This window comes from Lepidochelys kempii, chromosome 2 (assembly GCF_965140285.1).
Source record: "Lepidochelys kempii isolate rLepKem1 chromosome 2, rLepKem1.hap1, whole genome shotgun sequence".
Taxonomy (NCBI): Eukaryota; Metazoa; Chordata; order Testudines; family Cheloniidae; genus Lepidochelys; species Lepidochelys kempii.
In genome coordinates, this window is record NC_136381.1 from 205,825,289 (window position 1) to 205,849,516 (window position 24,228).

Here is a 24,228-nt window from a genome sequence, read left to right on the forward strand (position 1 = left end):
CTGATGCCATTTAAACAGCAGAGTTCTGCAGTGATGTGTTTTTGTTAAGTAGTAATTATTGTTACAAGCTATACTAGGTACACTTACTATGCTCCATTGTGGTATAACCAACACAAACCGAACTATATCTTTTAAAATAAGTGAACAAAATACTTTTGATGCATTCTCTGCCTTTTTTGTTCACCGACTCACTAACATGAAATTTTCAGTAATGTGAAATGACCTGGTCAGTGTGAATTCACAAAGTATGCATGTAGGGTGAAATTCTTTCTCCTGGGAGAATACTGTGACAAAAAAATAAAAATTCTGCACACAATATTTTCAAATTCTGCATATTTTATTTGTCAAGATAACACAATCTAATCACACCAGTTTCAATTATTTTTGGTCATTTATTTCAAAATACCTGTCAGCAAGTATGTCTGTAACAATACAGACAACAAAAAAGGTACAGGAAATGGTTTTTGACAAATATATTCCTTACTAGGCAAATTAATACAGAACTGAGTAATAATTCATTTAAACTACAATACAGAACCGTATTTCCCACTCCCCTCAAAAGCAGTGCAAAGGCTTCAGAGAGTCAGGGCTAATGGAGGAGCTGAGGGAGAGGGAAGTAATTTCTGGGAGTTTGGATGTGAACTTGGAGGGTTGTTGGATATGGGTGGGAAAAGTATGGAACAGGTTTTTTGAGGTGGGTGGGAAGGGATTGTTAGGGAGCTTCCCCCATGTAGACCTTGGCTGACCCCAGCCTCCCCTTTAGTCAGGCACATCTGCCCCTGTCCCTGTGTGTTCTTGCAGCCCTGTCCACATGTGTCCCTTCATCCCCACTCATACACCCACTTCCCGCATCCCCATGTGACCCCGCACCCTCTCCTCCTGTCTCCATGTGTCTCTGTGCCCCCATTCAGCCACCCCTATCCCTATGTGGCCCTGCAGCCCCTCCCTGTCACCATGTGGCCCTGCATCTCCCTCCCCCCTGTGGCCCTTTGCCTTCACTCCCATTTAGCTCCTGCCCCAGTCTGTCCTCTCCGACTAGCCCTTATGAGCCCCTATCTGACCCCCCAGCCCCACGCTGTCTGTCTTCCCATAGACCCTGTCTCCTGACCTGGCCCAATAGGCACTGTGAAGAAGGCAGGCTCTTTCTCTTCCTTAACTGGCCTGGAGCTGCTGCTCTGTTCTATCTGGTGGGCAAAGGCAGAACTGTAGCAACTTTCTGGCAGAAGCTTTTTTCTGCCCCCAAACTTAAAGGTATGCACAGCTCATTAATTATGCACACACAGTGGTGCAGAATTCCCCCAGGAGTAAATTCTTTTCCTGTATAATGGGTCAACACATCCTTTAAGTCAGCAGTTTTCAAACCTTTTGAGCTGAGCCCCCTGTTTGAGTTACAAGTTTTGGCTGTGCCTCCCCCGCCCCCCGACAAAAATAGACACATGAAAACATGGGTGCTGGAACAATTTGTATAGTGGGGGTACTACGAGCCATACTGTAAACCCTGTACATGGTGGAAACCACTAGGGAGTGTGGCAACACCTCTAGTTCCAACACCTATGCATGCAAAAGTATGCTTGATAGCCTATTCATAAACCCAACAGAGACCTTAGCACAACATTAATTAAATTACCTACACCTGTAAGTTTCAAATACGTAGATACTTGCCAATTAGTGTGAAGGTTGTTCCTGTTTCTTTGCAGGCAGTTTATCAATTTGTGGGGAGATTTTTGAAACCGACACTTTGAGGTTGTCCTCCACTTCCAGTCTCGAACAGTGCTTTGTCTTTAGCACAGCCAGTGCAGAGAACCTGATCTCACACAAATAAGATGAGCTCAACAGTAAAATAGGTTTGATCACACACTTTGATAATGCTGGATATTCTGAACCAACTTTCAACCAAAAATCCCCCAAAGACTATTTTTCCCCAATTGAATGTCCATTGTCCTATCACTCTGAAGTTCAGTCAGGTTCTCCTGAATGTCATTTTGGAGATGGGACAAGGTCACTGCCTCAGCTAAAAAGATTGGCTAATCCAGTCATTCAGGGATGCATTTCCTCTGGGAAAATATTTATCCAAACAGGCTCTGAGAGAAGTCAAGTGATTCTTGATTGGTTCCACAATGCTCAATAGTTCAGATTCTGTTTTGTTGATAGTGTCAGTTAACCACTGGAATGGAATGCTTAAACCAGTTTTGATCTTTGTTTTCTAGAGATCTATCTGTCTCTTGTATGCTGATATCTCATTGTGCAGGTCAAAAATAGTACTTTCCACTCCTTGCAAGGAGACATTTAGAGAATTCAGTTTGTCAAAAATATCAGCAAGGTAAGCTAAAAGCACAAGCCAGCAGGGATCATGCAGTGTCTCTGCGTTGCTGAAATTCAAATCCACTAGAAAAAGTTGAACTCCGTTTCTCAGTTCATAAACGCATTGCAACACTTTCCCCTGGATAGCCACCTGACTTCAGTGTGAAACAGCAGAGCATCATGCTCAGCTCCCATTTCTATGCAAAGCATTGCAAAGAGACATGCCTTTGTGGGCTGCATCTTGATAAAGTTCAAAAAATGTAATAGCAGAACTCAGAATATTAGTAAGTTCCCAATCCATGTTTCAAGTTGCAATGGCTTTGTGGTGTATCAGTTACAAGCACTTTGGCTTTCAAGCCTGCTCTATCTCCAGACAAAGAAGGGGCTTCATCTGTGCAGATTCCAATGCAAGCTTTCCACTTTAACATTTTAAATGACTTCCTAACTTCTCACAAGTTGATCAGTTCAGATCCAGTTGCATGCATCTTAATTGGCTTTCAGAACAAAAAACTTCCAATAATGTTTTGTGAGAGCACCAAATATAAACAATTACATGAGTTTCTTTTGATATATCCATTGCTTCATCCAACTGGATTGCAATCGAGAAATCAGGTGTGCATTGATATTTTCTGACATGTCAGAGATTCAGCGGCTGACCATGTTGTCTGACAGTGGGATAATTTTTAACTTCTCTGCCACACTGTCCGGCAAATGTCAATTGCTGCTGGGAGAATCAGTTTTTCCCCAGTTGTGTAAGGCTTTTTATTCTTGGCAGTGTGGAACGCAACTTGACACGATGCTTTTAAAGCACATTTTTCATTGTTTTTTTTTTGTTAATTTCTTATAGCTTTCATTAAAAAAAAAACCCTCTGTTCTTTCCTACCAGGTCATGTTTTGTTTCTAAATGGTGTCTTAATTTTATTGGTTTCAGTCTATTGTTTGCTAGCGTTACTGCACACATTGAGGCCTGATTTGTCCGTTAGCTGCAACAGCAGTGAAACCAAAATCCAAATATGCTTTTCTTGTTTTTTTGCAGATTTTTTCTCTGTATCAACTTTAGCCATTTCTGCTTCTGCCTTCCGTTTCTGAAAATCACCCTCTTTTGGTAATCAGTACCAATTCATTTTTTACCATGTAATGATATGAAAAAACATCAAACTCAAGATGGATTTGTTTTAGGATGGGAGGCACTGAAGGATTTTATTTATTGGTGAATGACTTGAGTATTGCTCTTAGCAAGCATTAAAGAAGTAAATGTAGAGTTCTTTAAAGATTAATAAACCCTTTTGCAGGGCACTTTAATGGAAATAAAAATAGTGATTAACACCAGGGAAATCAAGGACCAAAGAGTCGAATAGTGGATTATGTAGGATGGAATAATGAGCAATGGTGTGTAAACCAGCTATGTGCTCCTTCACTAGCACTTTAGGTAGTGCAAAATCAAACTGAGTCAAATTATGTTAATAAATCCTAAATCAGTCAAGACAGGGACAATCTGCCATGTTATTGTTAATCACAACCAGCTGACACAATATTAACTTAGTTTCCATAGGGTTTTACCAATGACAAGCTAACATGTACACATTGACTGCCAAGTCGTAACTCCCATGTTAAAATTCCTCCTCCTCCATGTCATGTCCTACTACTACCTAACTTTCTAGTATAGACTAGCCCATATGATCTTAGCTAAGACATACCAAGGGAAATTGTTCGAAAATGCATCGTACTGATTGTTCTGGTGTTCCTTTAAGAGATGTTGGCGAACGGGAAGAGATTGTGTAGCTGTAGGAAATCTAGAGGCCACTTTGGGCTTTCATGTTAGGCTTTGTGGGGAACATCTTGATATATTGTAACATTTTTTATTTTTAAAATGAATATTTGATAAAGAATAATCCAACCAAACCATAATACTTCTCCATTCTGATGAATTAGAACACAGTTGGTGCAGAATCACCAATTATTTTTAATATTTCCTTGTGGCACAACAGTCCTCTGTGAAACTCCTTAAAGAAATAGGTCTACAGACAGAAATAGCTTGTGCTGAGATTATGAATTTTGAGTTTCCACTGTTCAGGAAATGTTAAATAAATCTACTGCCCAGATACCTGCTTTGTATATCAAAATCACTTACAACCCTAAAACTCTAGCCAAATAGCTTTTTTCATATTAAATCTAAAGATCTTTTAATATATGACACTAATAGGGAGAGTTTTTTGGTTTCACTGAGATAAAGCTGAAGGGTACTTTGTCAAGACAGACAATTAAAACAGTGCAAAGACTGAGCATTCATTCAGTTAAATAAATGCTAGTTAAACTTCAAGACAGACTTTTTTCTGACCCAGCTTTCCCACACTTGTCTAGTTTTTCTGTAGACTGTTTCCTAGTTACTGAAATGCTGCATTTTCACTGTTAAGACCGCTGTTTTTGCAATCTGAAGACAAAGGACCATTCATAGGCAAAAAAACACTTGCATGCAATCTTACTGTCCCAGAAATAGGAGTCAGATTGGCTAAACAGGAAGGCATTAAAAGTATTAATATCTAAGTATTTGTAATTCTAATACACTAGATAAATATTTCCAAGTAAAATTGAGGAACAACCCCTATAAAAGCATCAACTATCAAGTCCTATGTTCACATAGATTATAACTTTGTGAAACTTGTAATGGAAATTTCTTTGCTTGGTGTCTACATGGTGACTTCATTAAAATACCTTGAGTAAAAACTGTTCGGTGATGCTTGAAATTGGAGAGGCTGAAAATACCCTTTTTCCATTTGAATTTTTTTGTTTGTTTTTGAATAGTCAAAATGGCTGACCTTTGAAATCTGAAGTTTGGCATGGAAGTAATTCTTGCAGAGAAGCAATATGTGGCCTTATTCTGGCCCAGACTGACTTTGACTTGATCAAGTTAAGAGTGTTTGGAAATCATGTTCTCAGTATACATGGTTTACTTTTTTGGGGACACTAAACCAAGAACATACATGTAAACATTATAAAAGCACAGCTTATTTATCTTGTAATTCCTAAACTGGCTCCAAACCATCCTGGTCAAATTTCCAGATGTCTTGGAGGAAGTCAGCATGCTCTAAGTGATCCACCTATCTATTTCTTTGGCCTTCCATTAGCAAAATAGTGTCTCATTGTCTCTAATGCTGACCTCTGTGAGGTAGAGAAGTATTATTTTCATTTTAGAGACTGGAGAATGGAGGCACAAAGATATAGGCCCTGGCTATAGTAGAAAGGATTTGCCAGATAACTGTTCTGGCAAGCCATGTCGGGGAGATGCAGCTTATACCAGCAAAAGTTTCCAGTTCACGAATGAAATAAGCTGTAACAGCATGATCACTTTTTTGCTGATATAATTGTGTCTATACTTCTTGGGTTTTTCCTGGCATGTCTATGTCTGTTATGGGTGTAATTTATTTTTTCTCCCCACACTGCAAACAGACATAGCTATTACAGCAAAATTTAAGTGTAGACCAGGCCCAAGTGACTTGCCCAAGGCCATACAGGAAGCGTGTGGCAGAGCAGGGAGTTGAACATGGGCCTCCCAAGTACCAGGCTAGTGCCCCAAACACTGGACCATCTTTCCTGCTGTGGCTGCTTTTCCTCACATAGGTGCCCTGTTGGCCGAGGACATGAGTTCACACTATGGAAAACTTTGAGGACTACTTGTTGAAATGCTCATGGACTACATCCTCTTAAAACACCATCCCACATCACTTCATTCCTGTAGCAACTCTAGCACAAAGTGAATACCTACTTTAAAAGTGTTTCTTTCCCAAGAACTAATCCTCCCCCCCACCATCTCTTTTTTCCTCCATTTCATTTCCCTTTTTCTCTGGCCTCAGACCTGGTCTCTGCTGCCTTCTCTTCTGAAATATTTGAGGAACAGAATTTCATCTTAATTTCTATTGTGTTTCTGCAATTTAAATTTATCTCAACTAGTTTTGAGAGTGTCTAGTGCACGCTGAAAAACCCTTTCTTTATCACTGGGTCAATAAACAAGCAAGATAGTAGCAACTTTGTTTGCTCCAACTTAAATTTTTATATCAAAGACTTAAAATAATGACACACATATAACTAAATGACCATAAAATGTGGTAAGAGCCATTACTTACACCTTAAGTCAGAGGAAAATGTGGGATTGGATAGTTGTTTGAGCAAATGGCTCACATGTAGGTGCAGTTGTGGAATTTAATAATGCATTTTTCCTTAAAGTGCATTTGGGAATAAAGTTCTCCATGGGGGTGGGGGGGAAGAAATGACAAAAAAAGCTTTTTTTTTTTTTTTTTTTTGGCAACTACACTTGGGACTTCTGGAAAGGATGTAATTGGAAATGTAACTATCCTACGTACCCATAGGTGAAGGTTTTTATGAATACCGTCTCACAAAGCCTTTCGCTTTCTCCCATGCAATATATACCCATTTTGGTGATACTTCAAATATCTATATAGTGAATTCAGAGGTTTCCAAAAATTCATTCTTGCTACATATTGCGTAACAATCCTGAAACTATTTTTAAATTATTTCTTCCTAGTGTAAGGCTGTGGCAAATAGGGCTAATGAGATCCTTGAATGCATAAGAACAGGTTGAATGCATCTAACTTTAAAAGTATTTACATAAGTCAGCAGGGTCAGAAGAAATGCACTCTAAGGTGCTTAAGGAACCAGCTGAAATAATCTCTGAACTGTTAGCAGTGATCCCCCATGAGTTCTCAAAGGTCGGTGAAGACAAATAGAGTACCTATCTTTAAAAAGGGAAAGAAAGAGGAGCTTGCAATTAGACCAGTCAGCCTAACTTTGATACTGAGAAAGACACATGAACAAATTATTAAACAATCAATTTATAAGCACCTAGAGGATAAAAGGTTTACAAATAATAGACAATATGGATTTGTCAAGGACAAATCATGCCAAACCAACCTAACTTCCTTATTTGACAGGTTGCTGGCCTAGTAGATGGGGGAAGCTGTAGATGTGATGATCTTGATTTTAGTAAGGCTTTTGATCAGATGCACATGACACTCTACGGAGTATGGTCTAGATGAAATTATTATAAGGTGCATCCAAAACTGGTTGAAAAACTGTACTCAACAAGCAATGATTTACTGTCAGACTGAGGTTACGTATCTGGTGGGGGCCTGCAAAAGCCTGACCTGGGTCTGGTACTACAGTATTCAATATTTTTGTTTAATGACCTGGATAATGGAATGGAGAGTATGAGTATAAAATTTGTGGATGACATCAAGCTGGGAGGGGTTCCAACCACTTGGAGGACAGGATTAGAATTCAAAACAATCTTGATGAATGGGAGAACTGATCTGAAATCAACAAGATGAAATTCAGTAAAGACAAGTACAAAGCACTGCACCAAGGAAGGAAAAAAACAAAACAAATGCACAACTACAAAACAGGGAATAACTATCAAGGAGTCAGTACTGCTGAAAAAGATATAGGGGTTTTAGTGGATAACAAATTGAAAGAGTCAGCAATAAGACAGACGCATACCCAAGGACATGCTATATGGGGAGTTATCAGAGGGACCAAGAACAACAGGACATCCCAAGCTTCACTATAAAGACACATGCAAGTGAGATATGAAGGAATTTGGAATTGATCCTAACCAATGGGAAATCTTGGCAAGTGATCGTAACACTTGGCACCATTGTCTCAATCAGGGTATCAAAGTCCATGACAGAAGCTGGCTCCTAGAACTTGAAGAGAAAAATTGGACTGTTCAGTCACATGAGATATTGCAAACCATCTACATCATAGGTTGCAATTCCACCGTTTCTCGCAGATGAAAGGATGCCAACAAGCCAAGTCAGCAATGTGATGAAACTGTGAAAAAGGCCAATATTCTAGGGTGTAATAACAGGAGTATCATGTGTAAAACACTGAAGGTAATTGTCCCAGTCTATTCAGCACTGGTGAGCCTTCAGCTTGAGCCAAGTTCTGGGCAACACACTAAGAAAGATGTGGACAAATTGGAGAGTCCAGAGGAGAACAACAAAAATGATAAAAGGTTTAGAAAACTTAACCTATGAGGAAAGGTTTAAAAAAAACTGGGCATGTTTCGTCTTGAGAAAAGAAGACTGGGGGAGGGGGGAAGACTACCTGAGAAGTCTTCAAATATATTAAGGGCTGTTACAAAGAGGACTGTAATCACTTGTTCTCCCTGTCCAATGAAGGTAGGAGAAGTTATGGGCTTAATCTACAGCAAGGGAGATTTAGGTTAGCTGTTAAGATAAGCTTTTTAACTATAGGGATAGGTAAGCACTGGAATAGGCTTCAAAGGGCCTCATTGGAGGTTAAGAAGGGGTTAGACAAACACCTGTCAGGAATGGTAGGTTTATATGGTCCTGTCTCCGCACAAGGGGCTGGACTTGAGGACTTCTCAAGGGCCCTTCCAGCAGGTGATTTTTACCTCTGTATATGGCACTGGGGAGTCTAATATCAATACACTGTCTCATTTCTGGTGCCCAAATTTTAAAAAGGATGTTGAAAAACTGGACAGGGTGCAGAAAGTATCCACCAAAATTATCCAAGGGGTAAAAAAAATTACTTTCAATGAAAGAATCAGAGAGCTTGATCTATTTAGCTTATCAAAAAGATTGAGAGGTTACTTGATTAGTGTATAAATATCTTCATGGGGAGAAAATATCCGGTACTAAAGGGCTCGTTAATCTAGCAGAGAAAGGCATAACAAGAACAAGTGGCTGGAAGCTGAAGCTAGAGAAATTCAGAGTAGAAATAATGTACAAATACTTTAACATTGAGGTGATAAACATTGGAACAAACTGCCAAGGGGAAGAAATTCTCCATCGCTTGATGTTTTCATGTCAAGACTTCATGGCTTTCTAGGAAATATGTCAAGTTACAGGGGTAACTGGGTAAAGTTAATTGCCAGAGTGCGGGAGATCAGATTAGAGGATCTAATAATACATTCTGGCCTTGAAATCTCTATTTTAAAACTCATAGGTAATGTAAGTCTCTCATTTCATTTTTAGGAGTCTTTACCTCTGGCCCAATATCAAATATAGTTGCCCATTTAAAAAAAATGGAGACGTCTCCTATTCTCCATTCACCTTTCCTCTCCACTCATCATTCTACTTCAGTTAAAGAAATTTTGGCACTTAAAATGGGAAATACATGGAGGATATTTCAGTGTCTTTGGCTTTTTAAAATATGAAAATAAAAGGGGTATATGCAGGTAGATATACACAGTGTTGACGAGTCCAAAGATTCTGCACGATGGAGTGAGCCTGTCAAAGATGCAAAGTCCTGCAGAATACTGTAATCTATCCCATACGTCTGCACTACTGTGGTAGCACTGGTTATAAAAACCAAAACCAGGAACAGGACATGCATCACTTAGATTTATTTAGATGGCTGTAGCATCTCACCTGTGTCACTACCCTCCCCTACACAGACTCAGTGAACAATAATGGCTGCTGTGTTCCCCATATTTCGCTTTGAGAACTTAATCCTATGTGGATAAATAACATGAGAGAGTCTGATGGGAACTTAATATCCTTCTTAATATAACTTAGAATTTGTAAGGCACTCATATCCTGGAAATGAAGCCAGTGCAAATATCTACATAAACGAAACATTGTAGACCCCGATAGAGATAAAATCTCTAGATTTGTAATCCATATCTGCGTTGCCATAGTTTTAGGTTAAAAATATGGCACAGGCTGATACAAAAACTTGATCCTGTTGTTCAGACTCGTGGCTTCTAAAACTCTAATGTAGGTCATAGCTGATGTTTCACAGTGGGACATCCAGTGTGTTGTATAGGGCTCTAAGTCATTCTGTTCTATATCTTCTTTCTGCAACAAAGTATTACACAGATTAGCTCTTAATGGTGACTTTGTCAAACTGAGTTTAATTCTGCCATCTTTAAATGAAATTTGTCACAATGAGATATACTGGAAAATAAAGGAACACGTTAAATCAAAGGTTCTTCATATTGTATAGACACACATTAAGTAGACTGCCATGGTAACCAAAAGACAACTAAAGAAATACAAAGGTACCAGCACATAAAGCCAAGTTCCCTTTTATAATTAATTTTTATCAAACTGCACTTGAAGAGTGAGATCAATCAAATTATATTCATTACCTGTGAGTTGTCACTTCAGATATCACTGCAGAATTGGGTTGTTTTCTGACTTTCCCACTGTCCATTCTGATCTACATCTAACCAGTGTATTATCAATCTTTCACAAATAACCTACCTGGAACTACTTAACGGCTCACTCATAGAATGTGGTAAAGTTAAAACTTACTGGCACCGGGCCAGATCCACAGCTGTTGTCCATCTGTGTAGTTCCATTGTTTTGAATAATTCACAGTGGCTGAAGATAAGGATTTTTAACCTTAAATTGTAAAGTAGGTACCTCTGTTTAACTCTTAATGGTGTGATGTCTATTTCACAATATTGAAAACCAGCAATTACCTATGTTTAATGAACAAAAACCATTGGCTGCTATCACATCTGCCTATGCTGGTTTCCAAGAATTGCTGCAGCTAAGCACTGTGTTTCAGAGAAACATGTTAGAACAGTGCCAGTGATCATGTAGTGCAAGTTTAAGTTAGCACAGTCGTGGGGAGTTTCTTTGGTTAAATAGAAGTGTCCACACTGGAGCATCATACAGTTTATGTATGAAAAGTATATGTATGAGAATATGGGCTTGTGCGCTAGAAAATGTTGAAGTAACACAAAATATACCTCTTTAGTTGTGAAAATATAGCAAGAGGCATTCTTCTAAGTGTATTTACAGTAGTGCATACTATGTGCTAGTCTTTCCAAAGACTTAAGAACGATCCCTGCTCAGAGGACCGTCTAAGAATGACAAATACAGATTAGGGAAAGAGGGACAATAGATAACTGTATGTATACAAGCCAACTGAATTCAGAACAGGCAGTATGACAGAAGCGGGCCTTTAAGTCTTAAATATGAACAGAGTAGAGACCTTGAAGATGAGCTCCAGGAGGACATAATATGCATGGAAGAAGGCATGGAGGTGATTGTGAGAATCTGATAAACTGAGGAGGCTGATGGTACTGGTGGAAAGGACAGGGGAGGTTCATTGCAAAACTTAACTAGAGATGAACAGTATGTAGAGCTTTGAAGGTTCTGAGAAGTTGAAATATATCACATGATAAGTCAATGGAGGCATTCAGAGAAGTTTGTTACATGATCAGCCAGATGGGCAAAGAAGTTGGAGTTTAGCAGCAGCATTATGAACAAACTGAAGGGGGCAGAAATTGCAGTCAGTGATGCATGTTTGAATGAGCCGAGTAAGATTCTAACAAAAACTCCTACCTAACAAACTGTATGTGCTCCCATCCATATATGTATGCAGAGAACAAGAGTTTAGTGTCAGGCTCTTAAGTATATTTATAGAAGAAGAACAGTAAGGAGAAAATATTAATCAGTTTTGCCAACCAGATTGCCAGTATATCAAGTGAAGGGCTTTATTTTAGGTTGCAATATTTCTCTGCTGTTTACTTCATACACATCTGTATTGGGGCAAACAGAACTCCAACAGTGGGGAAGATTGTAATATAGTTTGAAAAAATCCAGAGCACTAGAGATTCTGTTTTTACTGTTCTGTCAGTTGCAGTGATGTCTGCTGTGGGAAAGCTATTTCCCATGTTATATGTTATAATGGTCATGCTGGAGCACCATTAGAGATTGAACCTTTTAAACAAGTGGCTGAATACATGGTCAACAAATGTGGTATGTAAAGGTCTCAGTGCAAACATTAGCACTCAAAACTTTGGTACTTGGCACACTGGAAGATTGATTCCAGTAAAAATGGCTGTGATTATAGGATGGATCATACAACTTACTGTAGAATCAGGAAAATACTATAGCTATATTTCAAAAGGGAATAAGCACTTGATGAAGTGAATAAAGTCAGAACTACAGTATACAGAGCTTAATTTGAGGCCAGTTGAAACTGTATCAGCTTTCAAGGTGTGAGCAAAATAAGTACAGTTTGTCCTTACTGTGCCAAAAACCTCACTGTTGAGAAAATTGCTTATGCTGAACGGGGCTTCAGCATTTTGCAGAATGTCAAATACCTGCTTTTTGAATGTTGCATGTTTATGTGAGCCAAGCCAATAGGTAGGCTATAAGTCAAGGATAGTATGTGAGAGAGACCTGACAGCACTGTAATGCTCCAGTACCACCTCTTGTCTCTGTGACCCTAACCTACTAGTGACAATATGACTCATCGTCCAGCAGGAAGAGTTGAATGATCTCTGCCCTAAAATCGGGTAATTTTTGGAATCTGGGTTGAATTTGGTGAATAGTTTTGGCTGGAAAAAAAGGATTTTTTTTAAAGCCAAAACATTTCATTCCTGTTTTTGAAATGTTTCATCTTTGTTTCAAGGTCTTTTGGTTAGAAATTTAGTTTTAACCCAAAAAACCCCCAAACCTCACCAAAAACTAAAAAAAAATTTTTTTTAACTCAAAATGAAATCTTTGGGTTTTTTTTTTATTTTGGTGAAGAAAACCCAAAAACAAAATTGTTTCTGGATTTCAAGTTAGCCACCTAATCAAACCAAAAAAATCTGTTTGCTCAGTTCTATTTATAGTTTTTAAAATGTTTGTTTCAATTCTTGAATTGCATGGAGTGCATGATGTGTAAGGTTTTCAGATATTATTATAAGTCAATGACGAAAAGCAGCTTTGTAATAGAGTACCACATATTTGAGAGAGTCATTGTATAACTTAAGCAATGGTAGTTGGGAACTTTATGATCATATAGTTTAGATTACATCTGCTACTTTTTAAGTGACTCCTGCAGACAGAGAAGGGGTAGATCTCACTTTTATTAATTTGGGAGGCACTCTGATACCATAAGTGATGAGCTATAGAAGTACCAAAGTAAACAGTTGCATTTTTTCCCCAAATGTCTTTCACTGTAACACCTTTCTTTTTATGGAAGCTTGTACTGTTTGTATTGTGTCTTGAATAATTTTCTTTTGAATTTACATCTGATAGATGAAATTTCTGTGCTTAAAGACAAACCATGATTGTTAGCTGGTTAACCTTCATAAATATATTAACTGGCAGTTTGGACACTTCAAACATTTGTATCCTTATAAAAGCATTGGAGGAGTTTCCGGACTAGCCTTTACAAACTGGCAATCAATTAACCTGAGGTTTAAAAATCTGCAGACAAACCATAGAAGAAAACCAGGTTCAATCACTTAGCAGTTACTATTATAACTCTTCTTTTTGCATAGGTAGTTAAACTGACAGGCAGCCTCTGCTACCACTTGTGCTTTATGTATATTTTAGTCCTAGTTCCAGTTATACCATTATACCATTTGAGAGATCACTCATACTTTTTTAAAAAAAAAACTGCATTAGAAGAAGACGACTACAGTAGAATATTTAACAGTCTTCTGCATCTCTCTACTCTGGTGCAGTGCCTATTTCTGACTCAGCAGAATGCTTCTAGGTCAAGTGTTACTCTGCATCAGAGTTGTTCGGTATATTCCTTCTTCAGAGGCTAACTGGTCTTATTACCAAGACACAATCACCTTCTCTTCTCCCCTTCCCCTTACCCCTCTGCCTTCACAGTTGTGTATGGGAAGTCTGTAGCTCACTGTAATTTAATTGTGTTTATCGAACCCCAAATAAGACTAAACTGACCTGACCTGTTTCTCTTTCACTAATTGCATTTAACTGACATGACAAGGGAATAAAATGAATGACAGTGAAATATTTGTTCTCCAGCTCTAGCTACATATTTAATGATTTTTGAAAGTTTGTTGAAATACTAGTTATACTTGCATTACCCTTTTCCCTTCACTTTTTTAGGATGGCTGTGGCTCCTCCCAGTTATTGTTTTGTTGCTTTTCCACCACGCACTAAAGATGGGCTTGTTGTGTTTGGAAAAAATTCTGCACGGCCTCGAGAAGAAGTACAGGAGGTGGTCTACTTTGCTGCTGCTGCTCATGATCCAGGAAGCAAAGTTGAGGTAATGGGCTTCATTGTGCTTAAAATTACAGTGTAAGTGAGTGCCATTTCAAAAGGTAAAGGTGCCCCTTTAATTCCTGTCAGATTTTGTAGTCTGTATTCCCTAAACTCAAATTTATAAGGTCCAGAATGATTGAATAATGCTTCATTCTGAGCCTGTCTACCAGGACAATCCTGGTAGGAGTTGGGGAGGGCTGATGAGAAGATTCTTGGGAGTTCCCAAATGGCAACTACAGTAAAAACTATGTAATCCGGCACTTTACCAAACGGAAAGCTCTAGAAACCAGTATTTCTGATATCTCCCAATACAAATCTTCAATAGGGTTGCCAGGCTCCCTTCCTGACTCGGTGTGGCTCCCCAGAAGCGGCAACATGTCCCGTCTGCTCCTAGGTGGAGAAACGGCCATGGAGAGTCCATGCAGTGCCCCTGCCTCACCCCACCCTGAGCACTGGTTCCACAGCTCCCAGTGGGCAGAAACCGCAGCCAATGGGAGCTGTGGGGGAGGCGCCTGCGGGTGGAGGCAGCACACAGAGATGCCTGGCTGCGCGTCCACCTAGGAGCAGCAGGGACATGTTGCCGCTTCCAGGAAGCTGCCCGAGGTGAGTGCCGCCCAGATCCAGCACCCCGAAACTCCTCTCATGCCCCAACCCCTTGCCCCGAGCCCCCGCCTCCTCCCTCTATTGGTAGGTATAACTTTTAGTTAATCGGAATTTTTGACTAACCGGCACTCCTCATTCCCCCAACATGCCGGATAACAAAGCTTTTACTGTAAATTCTTTAAATTTAAAGCTGAGGAGAATCTTTTTGCCGTTTTCTGCAGTGGATAGGCTGATATGTTTACAACTTAGCTGCTTGTTCTTCGGTCTGTACTACTTGCCAATACTCTTTTTTTTTTTTTTTTTTGGTCAAGATAAAATTTTCCTTATAAGCTTGGAATAGCAACAAATATTTATTCCTTTCAACTGACAAATACTTTCAAACATCAAAAGGAATGAGTTGGCCAGTGCTGCTCTTATCTGGCCCAGTTAACGCATGTCTAATATAAAGATGCAGCAAACCTCTAGCATTTACATACCCTGTACTAAACTACTGAACTTTGGGTCTGAGGAAACGCACTTTTCCTAAACGACCAGATGCTGTTAATTGCAGTGGCGCATGGAAACGCTGCAATAAATCTGTGCTGGTTCGTAGAACATAGCACTGTTACTGTAGCATTCCTGACAGTAAAGAAAACAAAGTGTAGTTGTAAAGCTTAGTTTTAGAAATTTAAAAATGGAAAACAAGCCTTGGTAGAGTGTTGTACCTTAACATAGGAACTAAGCACTGCTCATCCATCTTATTGCACTACTAAGGAATCTTTCAACAAATGTTCTTATACCATTGTGAAATATAAATGAAGACAAACAAAAGCTTATTAGGGTATTCTTCCCCTCTCCCCCCCATTTTCTTTGTGTCTTATTCATTTGATTAGATCAGCTTCAGCATAACTTATTACTGGCTGCCACCAAAACATTTTCAAACTTAATTTTTTAAATTTTATTGTCCTAGGGTGGCACTATGGCACTAATCGTAGACCAGGACTTCATTGTACTAGGTGCTGTACAAACAACAGAACAAAAATGCTGTCTCTGAGGCGCTTACAGTCTTGCAGAGAGATTACACTATCTGTAGTCTGTACAGACTTTTCATAAAATTAGATACTAGGGCATTGGTGCAAAACAAAATATTAGGCTAATAGCCTGGGAGATTGTTATTTGGAGGTGTTGAGTTTACACTTTATTTAATACGGGGCAAGGTTTGAAGATGTCACCGCATCAAAACTGTGAAGAAACAACATTGGACTAGGGGCCACAGTAGGTTAATATCTCAACCTTTCACCTCCTGTGGGCTTACGGTTAAACAATAATTGGTCACGAGAGAAGCTGAGTCTGCTGATGTCTCTTCCAATTTGACCACTGCAAAATTCTTCGAATTTGCCAGTTTTGAGTGTTGCGAGCACACCTCCACGGAAAAGCATGACTGTTTAGTCCATATGCACTCTTCCCAGTTCTAGCCAACACCAAATCCAAAATTACTCTGGGAAATAGCACCACTCCTTCATCACTACACCTTCTGCACTGTACATCACACAAACTTACTACAGAATTTAAACTAATATTTTTCTGATAATGTAACTCATGACGGCAGTAAGTTTTGATGTCATGTTTCCATTGTCTTCATGGAACTAAATGGGCTCTGCCTGATGGCTTTGCTACTTTATTAAATTTTTCCTCCATCAGTGCAACTGTAAATTGACTTGTTGCCCTGTCTCTTAAAGCCTAGAATCATAGGGTAAAAAGGGACCACAGGGGAGAGATATTGGCGATTTACATCTACAAGAACAATTTAAACAGATTCAGCCATATAAAGATGTGCTGTCTAGGAAACGTTAATATTGGAAAGACATTACCTCTTGAAATACCCTTGTTTGATTTAACCTGGCCATTTCAAAGGCCTTTTCCAGATAACTTGATAATGCATCCCATATTCTTTTGTTCAATTGCTGTGAAATGGGTAGAAGTCTAAGTTGTGAGAAAAATTCTAGGAGTTTTGGTGCATATGAAATGTCTGCTTACTATATTTTGATAATGTTGTTGTCTTGCAATCTAGATTTCAATATTAAACTAGCAAGAACCACCTTTCCACTGTGATTTCAGGTATGCTAATTTTTTGCAATACAAAATATAGTATAACAGGTATTTTGCCTTGGGTTTCTATTAGCTGAAACTTGTGCATATGTTACAGTGCAAAGAACCTGTCTACCATGCATATTGCTGTTTCTGGTAGCAAATGCACACTTTCAGTCCTATACACAGAAGCTATGCACTGACTTAATTGGATTGGACAGGAATTCTATATATTGTCAAATTGTATCCCTAGAAGCTCACAAAACTTGGAGAGACAGTTTATAAATTCAGCTGTTTAATTCTTTTTTTTAAAAAATCAGTCATGGAAGACTAAACCTACATCTCAAGCAAATTCACAGAGCTGTCAATTTCAGTAGCTGATAAAAAATATATTAAAGAAAGCTTATGAAAACACCATGGGCTGCCTCAGAAAGCACCAGTAGATTCCATAAAATTTTCTAGAGCTGTCAGTAGTATCCTTTGCTTCTTTTTGCTATAACTTTCTCTGATATTGTTATAAAAATTTTTGCTCACCAAACGGGGCAGAGAATTCAGTGATTATCAGTTTAGTCCTAAAGGGATGTGTCAAATTTTCAGATTTGCAGTTTTATTTTTTCTAAATGATTGGTCCTTTTTTGGGACCTAGTCTCCTTCCTCCTTTGCTTCTATATTTTTATGAACACAGTTTTTCACTGTCTTATGCTGTGGCTTTATGTCAGCTTCCCTTCTATGGTACTCAATCCATACATTTTACTTTGGAATGAAAGTATTTAATACATTACATTATATTCTTCTTAACTCCTGACTTGTTCAGATTCTGGATTTATTTTAAAGCAGTGGTTCATTTTGTGGATCACTTCATAAGTGAGATTGCCCCATGAATCTGCCTCCTATGTGGACAGGGATGATCCAGTTGATATAGTGTACTTGGACTTTCAAAAATCCTTTGATGAGGTCCCATACCAAATACCTTAAGCAAAGCAAGCAGTCGTGGGATAAGAGAGAAGGCACTTTCATGGATCAGTAACTGGTTAAAAGATAGGAAACAAAGGGTAGAAATAAATGGTCGGTTTTCACAGTGAAGAGAGGTAAACAGTGGTCCCCCAAGGATCTGTACTAGGGCCAGTGCTGTTCAACATATTAATAAATTATCTGAAAAAAGGGGGGTGAAGTAGCAAAGTTTGCAGATGATACTAAATTACTTAGAAGAGTTAAATCCAAAACAGACTGCAAAGAGTGGCAAAGGGATCTCACAACTGGGTGATTGGGCAACAAAAAGGCAGATGAAATTCAATGTTGATAAATGCAAAATAATGCACATTGGAAAACATAATCCCAACTACACTTACAAAATAATGGGGTCTAAATTAATTATCACCACTGAAGAAAGATCTTGGAGTCATCTTGGATAGTTCTCTGAAAACATCTGCTCAGTGTGCAGTGGCAGTCCAAAAAAGCAAATGTTAAGAACCATTAGGAAAGGGATAGATAATGAGACAGAAAATACCATAATCCCACTGTATGAATCCATAATATGCCAACATCTTGAATACTGTGTGCCATTCTGGTCACCCCATCTCAGAAAAGATATTAGAATTGGAAAAAGTACACAGAAAGGCAACAAACGTGGAACATCTCACCCGATGGTATGGAACAGGTTCCATGTGAGGGGACTGGGATTGTTCAGCTTAGAAAAGAGGTGACTAAGAGTGGATATGATCATTTTAGGAAATCATGAACAGTGAGGAGATGGAAAATATGGAAATGTTACTCCTTCGCATAACACAAGAACCAGGGGTCACCCAATGAAATTAATGGGCAGCAGGTTTAAAACAAAGATAACTAAGTATTTCACACAATGCATGGTCCACCTGTGGAACACGTTGCCAGGGGATGTTGTGAAGGCCAAAAGTATAACTGGGTTAAAAAAAAATTAAGTTAATGAAGGATAGGTATAGCAATGGCTATTAGCCAAGATGGTCAGGGACGCAACCCCATGCTCTGGCAGTCAGAGGTTTAGGGACACCCAGAACCTGGGACTGGATGACCGGGAATGGATTACTCGATAATCACCTTGTTCTCTTCATTCCCTCTGAAGGATCTGGCACTGGCCACTGTTGGAAGACAGGATGCTGGGCTAGATGGGCCATTGGTCTAATCCAGTATGGCCATTCTTATGATAGCTTTTTTACTGGCGGACTACAAAAGACGGTATAAGAATCACCTGAGCAATTCACCATTTAGGATGGCTCTAATAAAAATTTGATTTAAATAATTTTACTGGCTGGTTTGAGGCACCAAACCCCATAGGAAAAAATGCATAGAATTTAATGGGGCAAATAAAGTGAACCAGAGAATTAAGAGTATCCTGGCTAGAGTTTTATAGGATTGTTTTTAAAAAACAAAACAAATATTGTACCACACACAGAATTTATCCTTTCAGAGAATCTTTTCTATAGTCCTCTCAGGGTAACTTATTTAGAACCCTATTAAGTGACAGAAGATTTATTTAATAAGGGATTGTGATTTGTGTATGGTGGAAATTTGTGTGTTACATATCTTTTTGCAGCATTCTGAATCTGCTGAATGCTATTCTAATACAAAATGTGGGATGCCATCTCATGAAGAAATAAGCCACTCCAATAGATAGGAAAAGTTAATGTAGTTTGTATTCCTCTGGCACTGATAAAGAAATCTCTGCTACATTGCTAAAAAGTCTCTAGAGATAAATTGGAGCTCAATGATAGCTTTCCTTTATCTTCATTTAGAAATGGGATAGTCAGTTACTACTAATGGTAGAGGACCTAGGGAATTAGATGTTTTATTTCTTGACGTTGGTTTCAGCTATTTGAGACCTCTGAGCATTAACATTCAAAATAATCTGCTGGCATCACGCTAATGCCACTATTTGGGTCTGCTGACACGTCAGTTAACTTGAGTCACTCGCTTAAAAATTGACACCTGGATTATATCTGCAAGTGAGATGTTTAAAATCAGATTATAAGTAACAAGCAATATATGAATCTGTTCAGAGCAATGCAGAGCGAACACTGCAGTCCAGTTTAGAACCCTTCCCCAAAAGCAGTGGTCAAAAATCAATTTCGGGTGGCATGGGATACCATGTTTGTAGTTTTAATGGTGCTTTTGTAGTGGTTTTTAAATCCCGTTTGTCTTATGTGTTTTGAAGATGTCTTTAATGCTAATGAACTTCATACACTATTAAAGTTTTACTTACTCTTGTTGCCCAAGAGACTAATAGATCCTAATATATGCAAGCAAGAGACACATTCTTTATTGCTGAATCAGTTTTGGCATCTGGCACCTGCTGAGAATTCTCCCTGGCTCCAGTGCCTCAGTGCACTTTATGGTATTCTGTTTATTTGAAAATTGTTATACTAATGCTTAGCTTATTTCCAGTGCTTCAAATTCCCTGAAAAAACCAAGTGTGTAATTCTATTATGAATTGCAAGTATATGCTTCAGTTCTTTCAACCCTCTAAAGTTTGCCTTTGGCTAAATTGCAATCCTGTTATCATTGGTCTTTTCAAGTGGAAGAGCTATGGACAATACAGCTAGGGATGAGATAAGATGCATGTACAAAATCATCCAGGTGTTACTGATTGCTGCTTGAAATCTGAATGTAGGAACAATATGCAATGTTTTGCTCCGATGTTTTTATATCTATATGGTGCTAAGCCTACTAGGCCTTTTATAGAAGGTAAAGTTCTTACCAAGTTATGCTACAGTACTTGCCTTATAGCAGAAGTGAGCAAACCAAAAACTACTATGAGCCCTACAGTATTCGCACAGTTATCCAAAAATGAAAGTGTGCACCTGGGTAGTGGGTGTGATCTCTGCTACCTGTATCCCAGAATCTACAGGTTTTCTTCAGAGAATACCCCTTTTCTAAAACATCCCATCACCACTGTCTTCATCGACCAATGACAAATTCTGACTTGGCCACTATGAAGTACTAGCTTGGCTGGCAGTGCTAGGAATCAGACTGCTGCTGACCAAGTACAATAGTTGCTTTTCATTAATAAAAGAGAATCTCTTGTGCTTGTCTTTATTCCCCCATCTTGTTGGAAAGCTTTGAACTATATTTAGATCTGTCATCAATTTTTTCCTTTATGCTAGAAGTGAAACAGAAGAACCTTTAATTTCCAGGCTGCTTGATTCTCCTTATGGGGGTGGTGAGGGGGGTGGTGGTGGGGAATTGCATGCAAAGTCTCTCATGCTTTCTTGTACCTTGCTGCCCCATTTTCCCCTCAACTTTTCCTGTTTCAGGCAGCAGCAGCGCGAAGTGAGGGTATGGCAGTGCTATGAGCACACATGCAGCGTTTTGTCATTCTAGGTGGAATTTTTAGAAGTATTTAAGTGATCGTGGCTACAATTCTAAAATTAAAAATGCTAGTTACAAAAATTTGAGACTTTATGTTGCTATCACTTGTAGGATGCCTCAGATTTGAGTAAAATGATAGTGTGCTGTGGTTAAAATTTTAGGTAGATGCACTCATCAGATTCAGTAATCAACATTTAGGTGGTTAGGGACTATTTAGAAAAGCTGGACGTGCACAAGTCCATGGGGCCGGACGAGTTGCATCCGAGAGTGCTGAAGGAATTGGCGGCTGTGATTGCAGAGCCATTGGCCATTATCTTTGAAAACTCATGGCGAACGGGGGAAGTCCCGGATGACTGGAAAAAGGCTAATGTAGTGCCAATCTTTAAAAAAGGGAAGAAGGAAGATCCTGGGAACTATAGGCCAGTCAGCCTCACCTCAGTCCCTGGAAAAATCATGGAGCAGGTCCTCAAAGAATCAATCCTGAAGCACTTGCATGAGAGGAAAGTGATCAGGAACAGCCAGCATGGATTCACCAAGGGAAGGTCATGCCTGACTAATCTAATCGCCTTTTATGATGAGATTACTGGTTCTGTGGATGAAGGGAAAGCAGTGGATGTATTGTTTCTAGACTTTAGCAAAGCTTTTGACACGGTCTCCCACAGTATTCTTGTCAGCAAGTTAAGGAAGTATGGGCTGGATGAATGCACTATAAGGTGGGTAGGAAGCTGGCTAGATTGTCGGGCTCAACGGGTAGTGATCAATGGCTCCATGTCTAGTTGGCAGCCGGTGTCAAGTGGAGTGCCCCAGGGGTCGGTCCTGGGGCCGGTTTTGTTCAATATCTTCATAAATGATCTGGAGGATGGTGTAGATTGCACTCTCAGCAAATTTGCGGATGATACTAAACTGGGAGGAGTGGTAGATACGCTGGAGGGCAGGGATAGGATACAGAAGGACCTAGACAAATTGGAGGATTGGGCCAAAAGAAATCTGATGAGGTTCAATAAGGATAAGTGCAGGGTCCTGCACTTAGGACGGAAGAATCCAATGCACCGCTACAGACTAGGGGCCGAATGGCTAGGCAGCAGTTCTGCAGAAAAGGACCTTGGGGTGACAGTGGATGAGAAGCTGGATATGAGTCAGCAGTGTGCCCTTGTTGCCAAGAAAGCCAATGGCATTTTGGGATGTATAAGTAGGGGCATAGCGAGCAGATCGAGGGACGTGATCGTTCCCTTCTATTCGACATTGGTGAGGCCTCATCTGGAGTACTGTGTCCAGTTTTGGGCCTCACACTACAAGAAGGATGTGGATAAATTGGAGAGAGTCCAGCGAAGGGCAACAAAAATGATTAGGGGTCTAGAACACATGACTTATGAGGAGAGGCTGAGGGAGCTGGGATTGTGTAGTCTGCAGAAGAGAAGAATGAGGGGGGATTTGATAGCTGCTTTCAGCTACCTGAAAGGGGGTTCCAAAGAGGATGGCTCTAGACTGTTCTCAATGGTAGCAGATGACAGAACGAGGAGTAATGGTCTCAAGTTGCAGTGGGGGAGGTTTAGATTGGATATTAGGAAAAACTTTTTCACGAGGAGGGTGGTGAAACACTGGAATGCGTTACCTAGGGAGGTGGTAGAATCTCCTTCCTTAGAAGTTTTTAAGGTCAGGCTTGACAAAGCCCTGGCTGGGATGATTTAACTGGGAATTGGTCCTGCTTCGAGCAGGGGGTTGGACTAGATGACCTTCTGGGGTCCCTTCCAACCCTGATATTCTATGATTCTATGATTTGTAGTGTTAGCTACATTGTAGTCACTTGTGCCAGTGTTCTATGAATGGTGCACACAATGACAGTAAGGCTAACCACATTAAAAAATCATGAGGCAGCCCCACCAGAGCTCAGCACCCCCTCCCCCAAATCACAATTAGCTACAATAATGGGTTTTTTTTTATTTGCATTCTGGTTTTTGAGGCTGTAGAGTTCACGCTGTTAAGCTTTAACCAAGAGGACCAGAAATGTGCTCTATTTTAAAATGGAAGCTGAGGGTCTCCAGGAGCTGGGTCTTTAAGAAAAAACACCAAATATTTCAAGAGATGGCAACGGTGACCGGGAGAGAGGCCAACCACCCAGACTAGTATGGAGAACCAGGAGGGAAAGTATATGGAAATAAGTTCCTGCAATGCTGTTCGTCTCATGAAAAAGCTGTTGGCTTTTTTAGAGCATCCAGCATGACTAGAAACCCAGCTTGCTTTCTTCCTGCCCATCTCACTCTTCTATTGTTCCCTTGTATTAATGGGAAGAAGGGAAGAAAAGCTAATTCAGGCCATTTTAAGAACACCCTCTTCTTTTTCTGTGTTCTGGACTGAAAAAATTAATTGCACCATTGGAAAAAAAATGTAAATAAATATTTTTGGATGTTTTCTACATCTTCAAATATATTGATTTCAATTACAACACAGAATACAAAGTGTACAGTGCTCACTTTATATTTTTGATTACAAGTATTTTTACTGTAAAAATAGTGTTTTTCAATTCATCTAATACAAGTACTGTAGTGCAATCTCTTTATCATGAATGTTGAACTTACAAATGTGGAATTATGTACAAAAAACTGCATTCAAAAATAAAAATGGAAAATTGTAGAGCCTGCAAGTCCACTTATTCCTACTTCTTGGGAGATAATGCTGCCCACTTCTTGTTTACAATGTCACCTGAAAGTAAGAACAGGCGTTCTCATGGAACTTTTGTAGCCATCATTGCAAGATATTTACTTGCCAGATGTGCTCAAGATTCATGTCACTTCATGCTTCCTCCACCATTCTAGGGGAAATGCATCCATGCTGATGACGGGTTCTGCTCAATAACAATCCAGAGCACTGCGGACTGATGCATGTTCATTTTCATCATTTTAGTCAGATG

At 39.4% G+C, this 24,228-nt stretch overlaps 1 protein-coding gene across 2 annotated transcripts in view; it reads left to right on the forward strand.

Annotated features, from left to right (window-relative positions):
• SCRN1 (secernin 1) overlaps positions 1-24,228 on the forward strand; it is a 144,137-nt gene that overhangs the window by 2,872 nt on the left and 117,037 nt on the right. For both annotated transcript variants that reach the window (XM_073333594.2, XM_073333593.2), the window contains exon 2: positions 14,154-14,313. In XM_073333594.2, coding sequence (XP_073189695.1) covers positions 14,155-14,313 — 159 coding nt within the window. In that variant the 5' untranslated portion in view covers position 14,154. The remainder of the gene's footprint in view (positions 1-14,153; positions 14,314-24,228) is intronic.